The sequence below is a fragment of the Lactuca serriola genome, chromosome 6, assembly GCF_051521515.1.
Source record: "Lactuca serriola cultivar US96UC23 chromosome 6, Lser_US96UC23_V15, whole genome shotgun sequence".
Classification (NCBI taxonomy): domain Eukaryota; kingdom Viridiplantae; phylum Streptophyta; class Magnoliopsida; order Asterales; family Asteraceae; genus Lactuca; species Lactuca serriola.
The window spans coordinates 156,714,435-156,722,554 of record NC_136413.1 but is presented as its reverse complement, the minus strand read 5'-3'; the positions used below and the strand labels follow the sequence as shown (position 1 = coordinate 156,722,554).

The window sequence follows — 8,120 nt, the reverse complement described above, 5'->3', positions numbered from 1 at the left end:
GGAGCGACACCCGATTTATTTTTTAAGCAAGGCTCTTTCACCAACACAACAAACGTTGCCGGTTTATGAAAAAATAACTTCTTGCAATTCTAATGGAAGTGAAACATTGGCAATATTATCTCATTACAGGGTCGTTCATTATTTGTACCGACCAAAATATCCTCAAACATCTCTTGACACCAAAAGTTACAACACTGTGATAACAGCGGCGGAGGAAATGGAGGGGCTGTCGGATGCGTAGACCCCCCCCCCCCCCCCAATACAAATATTAGAATGTTAAATGTAGTAGAAGCCCATGAAGTACTTAAAAGTTCATATATAATATAAAATATATGTATCAGTTAGCCCCTTTAAACTTTAAGATTGTTAGACAACTAATTTAGAACCACATGTTTCATTTATTTATTTATTTTTTGTTTTGAAACGATGTCTTGGTCAGTGGGTCCTAATTACCTAGAAACACATGGACTACAAGCTAGAAAAGCCCAATTAATACTCGTCTTTTAATTTAATTGGTAGAATTGGCTTTTAATATTAAACCTAGCCACACAAACCCATAAATTACATATCCTTTTTCAATTAAACGACGACTTCCAATACGTAATACATTTTCTTGTTTTTGCTTCTGCCTCCTGCTACACCAATTAATAAGGTAATTTTTCTTTCTCATTACATTTAGTTTTTCTAGCAATTTGTAATTAATAATATTATCAATTTGTAAATGGGTAAATCGTAAGTAGATAACCAGACAAGTAGCTACATGATATGGTTTTGCTAATTTGGTCTATTACAATTATAAATTTATAGGATATATTATGAGCAGGAAAAGAACCATTGATTCTTTTTTCAAACGAATAGAAGATGTATGTGATCCACAATTGCATTCGGTTACTGATAATACCAAAGAAGATGATCATAATACACACCCACAACATGATGGAAATAGTAACATTGAAGAGCCCAATAATATTGAACCAGAAAAAAATGATATGTCAGCTTTAGGAGAGGTAAAATTAAATTTTTTTAATTCGTGATCCAGGAGAACGACCTTCAATCTTGAGCTATCCAAGTAACCAACGTGATGAGATTAGACGATTATACATTAAACTTGAACAATACCAACTTCAAAAATCAAAGTATCCATTCAGTCCAAGTGGTCGTAGCGGGTCTATGCGTAGTTTTCAACAAGCTTGGTTCAAGAATTTTTGGTGGTTAGAATATTCTGAGAAAAAGGATGCTGCATTTTGTTTTCCTTGCTTTCTTTTTAATAAAAAACCTATTGGCAAAGTCGGCTCAGATACATTTACCGTATCGGGGTTTAATAGATGGAAAAAGGTAAATTGTGGCAAAGATTGTGCTTTCATCGTACATGAAGGTAAAACTCCAGCTTCAGCACATAATTTTTCTGTTAGATGTTATGAAGATTTAAAAAACCAGTTATGTCACATAGAGAATGTGATAGAGAAGCAAACGACCCAACAAGTTATGGATAATAGACTACGCCTTAAAGTTTCTATTGAGGCCATTAAATGGCTCACGTTTCAAGGATGTGCTTTAAGAGGTCATGATGAACGACCTAACTCAAGAAATCAAGGGAATTTTCTTGAATTGATAAAGTTCCTTGCTTCTTATAATAAGACTGTTGCTGATGTTGTGCTAGAAAATGCTCCTTAAAATGCAAAATACACATCACCAGATATCCAAAAAGAAATCTTAAGTGTTTTAGCTACAAATGTACAAAAAACAATTCGTGATGAAATCGGGATGTCAAAGTTTTGTTTAATAGTTGACGAGTCTCAAAATGAATCTAAGAAAGAGCAAATGGCTATTGTTGTGAGATTTGTCGACCAAGATGGAAATGCTAAAGAAAGATTTTTGGACTTAATTCATGTTAAAGATACAACTTCACTGACCTTGAAAAATGAGATATTATGTTCTTTATCTTATCATAAACTTAGTGTTCAAGATATCCGAGGTCAAGGATATGATGGGGCTAGTAACATGCGTGGAGAATGGAATGGGTTGCAAGCTTTATTATTAAAGGAATGTCCATATGCTTATTATATACATTGTTTTGCCCATCAACTGCAATTGGCTCTAGTTGCAGCGTCGAAAGATGTGTCTGAGGTACATAACTTCTTCAAGACTTTAAATTTTGTAGTTAATGTCATATCTTCTTCTTCCAAACGTAATGATCAACTGCAAGATGCTCAAATTGCTGAAATTTCTCATTTAACCGAGGTCAGAGAGCTTGAGAGTGGAAAAGGTACAAATCAAATACGAACACTGCAAAGGCCTGGAGATACTAGGTGGAGTTCTCATTTCAAAGCAATATGCAGTTTGATAAGATTGTTTGGTCCATCTTGTGCAGTATTGAATGACATTGCTTTAAAAGGTTCTACATCTTCTCAAAGAGGTGATGCGGCATATGCACTTACACATGCATTATCATTCGATTTTGTCATTGTTATGCACATGATGAAAGAAATAATGGGGATAACTGACAAGCTTTGCCAAACCTTACAACAAAAATCTATAGATATTGTTAATGCTTTGGCCTTGGTATCTACAACAAAAATATTGATTCAAAAGTTGAGAGATGAAGGTTGGCAATCTCTATTGGATCAGGTGGTTTGTTTTAGTGAGAAACATAACATTCCTGTCCCTAACATGAATGAAGCTTATAGATATATAATTCGCCAACGCCGTGAGAAAGACAATATAACCACAGAGCATCACTACCGAGTTGAACTATTCATTGCTGCTATTGATAGTCAGTTGCAAGAGTTGAATTCCAGATTTAATGAGTCTACAACAGAGCTTCTCCGTCTCAGTGTTATGCTAGATCCAAGAAAGTCCTTAAACGTTGAGGATATATGTAAATTGGCAACATCATATTACCCTATGGACTTTACGGAGCACGAAAGGAATTTGTTGAAACTTGAGTTACAACATTATGAAATAGATGTGCAAAATCACCCACAACTGAAAAATTCTTCTACAATTTCTGAGTTGTGTAGAGACCTACATGAAACAAGAAAGTCGAGTACTTATCCCTTGCTTGATAAGCTGATTCGTCTCATATTGACTCTCCCTGTTTCTACCGCGACATCTGAAAGAGCATTTTCGGCAATGAAACTTGTGAAAACACGACTCTGAAATACCATGAGTGATGATTTTCTTAAAAGTTGTTTGCTTGTTAACATTGAGAGAGAGATTGCCGATACATTTCCTACGGATGAGATTATAGATGATTTCTATTCCATGAAACAAAGACGAGCACAACTTAAAGTGCATAAGGTACTATTTTTTATGCTTATATATATATTCTAATATCCTAAAATGATCCATATGTATATATGTTCTAACTAATTATTTTAATACTCGCAGGTTAATGGATGAATATGAGTCGATGCTTATAGTTAGTTGAATTGAAGATTGAGGTTAATGGAGACAAGTATTTAATTCTTTGTCATTTTTATTTTGAAATTTTAGACATATTACTTTATTTGGATATAACATTATATTTTAATATATTATTATGATGTAAGGCTATCAGTCTCCTTATTTTTAAATCCTGGCTCCGCCTCTGTGTGATAACACAAGTGGTCGGCGAAGTTATTGGGGTACGACTACACACTTGAATATAAAAAGGTCGGGAAAATGTAGCCGCCGATGCATTGTCACGGGTGCAAGGAGTCACGTTGTTCACCATGGCTATTTCCCAAATTGAGCCACTATTATTGGAAAACGTAATTGCAAGTTAGGAAGGTGATATTCAACTACACAAAATCAAAGAGAAAAATAAAAAGGGAGTTCACCTACCAAAAATAATGTGGAATGGAAAATGGCTCTTCAGGAAAAATCGCATGATCATAGGTAGCGCCGTAGCGATGCATAGTTAAGGGATGAAATTATTAGATTATGCCATGAGTCTCCACTGGGGGGTCATTCCGAGGTTAATGCGACAATTCAACGAATTAAGGGAATGTTTTACTGGAAAGGAAACAACAAGAAAATGCACCTTTAGGGACGACAAAAAGCGTCGCTAATAGTCAAGAAAGTCGCCCCTAAAGGTATTAGGGACGACTTGTCGTCTCAATTGGGTCGCCTCAAATACCTCGTAGCTAATACTCCAAAGTCGTCCCTAAAGGCGTCATCTCTAATACTTATCGTCGCTAATACCACTCGTCGTCCCTAATAATATTCCAGCCACCGGCCAGTATTATTCCGGCCAAATATTCATGCGGGATGTATCGTCGCTAATGCTTAAGATCGTCTCTAACGGTGTCGCCACTAATGATTGTTTTTTTTAGATAAAATTTATATTTTATATTCGTTTATAATATAAAAATGCAGAATTTATAAAATTATAAAACATATAATTTAAAAATCTGCATTACATAAAACATCAACATCATCTAAATCTATAATAACATCATCCATAACATAAAACAATATATAATAATTGTCTTCTCCATCATCGTTTTCATCATCGTTGTTGGTCGCATTGTCGACTTGCTTGCTAAATGAGCGCATAATATCTTCAATTACCGTCACAAACGTCGAGTTTTGGAGAAAAGCATTAACATCCACATCCTACAAAGTAATAATATAAGTTAAAATATATCATACTATAAAAACAAATTATTCTTACTTAACAATTAAGTCACCCTACAAAAATTTTATGCGGTTCTTTTTTTCTATTATTCATATATATTATTTATGAGCAAAAAGTTGTTATTTAAAAATGTTGCACTGATGTTATCTTTACATTTGATTTTTAGTTTATTTGTAAGAATATTTTATATTATTGAAATTTAAATAATATATACTCGTATGTAGTTGCATTGATGTTATCTTTACACTCCTTTTATCTAAAATCAAATATATACATACTTGCAATTATAACATCATATATACACTAAATTAATATACAATCAAACATAGTATCTTAAAACAAATTTTCAAATGCACATACATACATACATATACACTTACCAAATAGACATATACACATACCAATTCAATACCAAATACAAAATACCAATTATACATATACAAATACGCATATACAAAATACCAAATAGACATATACACATTCCAAACATACCAAATAGACATATACATATTCCAAACATAGATATACATATACACATATAGACACACACATATATCAAACACTTTTTCTTGAAATACATTTTCAAATAGACATACACATATATCAAATTCCTTATACAAAATAAACTTGCAAACATATATCAAATTCATACATACATATATACACAAAAATTGAACACACCTGTGGTTGTAGAGCTGAAAACAGTGGAGCCAAGTTTGTCGGAGACGGTGGATGTCGCCGGAGACAGTGCACGTCGACGGAGACAGTGCACGTCGACGGAGACAGGCGGCAACAATGGCGTTGATGTGGTGGTTCTAAAAGTTGGAGATTAGAGAAATCTCCTTAAAACCACAAAAATCAACAACATTAGAGAAGAAAGAGAAAGAGAAAGAGAAAAGACGGTGGAAATGAGAAAGGGAAACGCACCTTCGCCGGTGGAGAAGTTCGTCGGAGACTGTGGCGAGCTGAGGTGGTGATAGTCACCGGTGGAGCAACTGAAACCCGGTGAGAAGCTGCAAATCCCTCTGGCGGAAGAAGTGGGATGCACTGAAATTCACCGGAAAATGCTTCCTGATTGTCGCCGGAAAAAATAAGAGAGAAATGGAAACTAGAAATTAATCAGGTTCTACGACCTGATGGGGAACAAAAGGTGGAACCCTTTAGGGGCGACACCTTTAGGGACGACTATGAATCATTAGAGATGACAAATCAGAGGGAAATTCACGCGCTCATATTTTCGCCACCTTTAGCGGCGACAGCGTCGTCACAAATGGCGTCGCCCCTATTGGTGTGAACAGTAACTAACCCCATCCGCTTGGATCAGGATGCAATCGTAGGGACAAAAATTGATCAGGAAACATTCACGCGGATCACCGATCAAACCCTTTAGCGACGCCCTTATTAGCGACGACGCAAGGCTTTAGCGATGACAAGAACGCGTATTCTCGAGTGTCGTCCCTAAAACTTCGTGTCGTCCCTAATGGTGTTGTCCCTAAAGCTTATATTTCTTGTTTAATATATAAGGGTGTTAGACAACTCGTGTGAAATTGCGACGTGTGCATGAGGGCGAAGCATGAAAATGTGGCGTCACCCAGTCTCTTAGAACTGTTACCCATACCCGACACCATTTTTACTGACATATCAATGGATTTCATAGGCGGATTACCGAAGGTCAAGGGAAGGGATACCATATTTGTGGTAGTGGACCCGTTAACCAAATACAGTCACTTCATGGTGCTCAGTCATCCGTACTCTGATAACGAGATCGCCCAGGTATTCCTCGGTAACGTGTACAAGTTACATGGTTTCCCATCTTCTATAATCTCTGATTGCGACCTAATATTTTTAATTTCATTTTGGAAGGAATTCTTAGCGTTACAAGGGGTAGCAGCCAACCTTTCAACGGCCTACCAACCTTAAAGGGATGGCAAGACGGAGGTGGTTAATCAGTTTTTAGAGGGTTATTTGAGATGTATGGTGATTGAGAGATTTCATACATGGGTCAAGTGGGTGGCACTAGTTGAATGGTGGTACAATATCACATATCACTCATCAATTGGAATGTCACCTTTTGAAGCCTTATATGGATTTCCCCCACCTTTGCACATCCCTTACATTCGTAAGGACGCGATAGAAAAGGAGGTTGATGAATTCATGTGGGATAGGGAGGTGTCAATGAAGTTGTTGAAGTAGTCTCTCCAAAAGGCTGAAAATAGAATGAAGCAACAAGCCAATAAACACCGAAGCGAGATGGAGTTTGAAACCGGATCATGGGTTGACCTTAAGTTGCAACTATATATGCAGAATACTTTAAGAGTGCACAAGCACTCCAAGCTAACTCTTGTCTGCAGCCTACGAGTGTACTCGACAGGAAGTTGGCCAAGCGAGGAAGTTGAGCTGCTATGAAGATTTTGATGCAATGGAAGGGGCAAACGGCTCAAGAGGCTACATGGGAATATTTAAACGAGATGTGACTACGTTTTCCAGACTTTGCTGATTTAGTGACACTTCTTTTTTGAGGTAAAAAATTTGTTAAGGAGGGAGTATTGTTACATGTGTTTTTCTTATTGGTATTTTATATTTTACCATGTGACCTTTTATAACTTTTATTTATCTGTGAGGGACTTTTTTGTAATTTGGGATTATTTGGGCTTTATGAATGCTAGCGTCATATGCTTCTGGGATATCCAGAAGTTATTTTTCCCATCTCTTGTATATTTCTCTCTATCGCTACCTTTAGCCTAACATCACTGCCACCTAAGAGACATGAACTCCCCCATCTTCCACGGTACCCAAGTGTCCTGGTGATTTCATCCTGCCGTTAGATTCAAAGGTGAGAATTATAAAGCTATCCAGATTTGTTGTGCAAGAGACATGTGATTTCCAACGTCGCAGCCCAATGGACGCGTGAACACCGTCCTATGAACCGGTGGTTTGGCTGTGGAGTGGATACATATATTTACATACCTGAACACCATCCTATCAACCCAACTTATGCAAATCTCGTTTAGAAACACTAAAAAATATATATAACCATATTCATGAGTGACCACGACTTGATTTAGACCGACGATAACTACAATTAGATAAAGAACCGGATTTCTAAATTACTTTCTTAGTTCTAAATCATGATCGAAACAACAACCAATATAAAGATAGAGAAATTAAGACCAATAATAATGTAGTTACATACATATATTTACATACTTGTATCCAAGTTTAGCAGTACCAGTAGAAATGATAAAATAACCTGTCAAACATCTTAATTAACAGTTAAAAGAATATATATATTTAGAATTCTCTATTTTTTTTGTTTGCACAAATTAATGACGGTAACAATCTTAGTTTCTCTAATCATTAAGCCAAATTGCAATGAAACAATTAACCATTTCAAATACATACTAAAAGACATTTATGCAAGCCTTCATAGATAGGAAATAAAGAAAATCATGAAATTTTTTTTCTTATAATGCTCAAAATAAAAATACTATTGTTTATA

The 8,120-nt window shown here is 35.9% G+C and overlaps 2 protein-coding genes across 2 annotated transcripts; both read left to right on the top strand.

Moving 5' to 3' along the window:
- Positions 1–721: 721 nt before the first annotated feature.
- LOC145060296 (uncharacterized) lies at positions 722–1,674 on the top strand. Its single transcript, XM_079007988.1, has 3 exons — positions 722–732; positions 824–945; positions 1,040–1,674. Exons 1-3 carry the CDS (start codon positions 722–724, stop codon positions 1,672–1,674), a joined length of 768 nt encoding a protein of 255 aa, XP_078864114.1.
- A 147-nt stretch (positions 1,675–1,821) lies between these two features.
- Positions 1,822–3,159, top strand: LOC145060295 (uncharacterized). The gene has a single exon (XM_079007987.1). The coding sequence runs from the start codon at positions 1,822–1,824 to the stop codon at positions 3,157–3,159; it is 1,338 nt and encodes a 445-aa protein (XP_078864113.1).
- The last annotated feature ends 4,961 nt before the right edge of the window (positions 3,160–8,120 follow it).

What these genes read in the sequence shown, in the direction of transcription:
- LOC145060295 (XM_079007987.1), top strand. Translation starts at nt 1,822, where the DNA reads ATGGCTATTGTTGTGAGATTTGTCGACCAAGATGGAAATGCTAAAGAA.
- LOC145060296 (XM_079007988.1), top strand. An exon ending in CCCACAACATGATGGAAATA is followed by an intron (nt 946 to 1,039) that starts GTAACATTGAAG and finishes TTCGTGATCCAG; the next exon opens with GAGAACGACCTTCAATCTTG.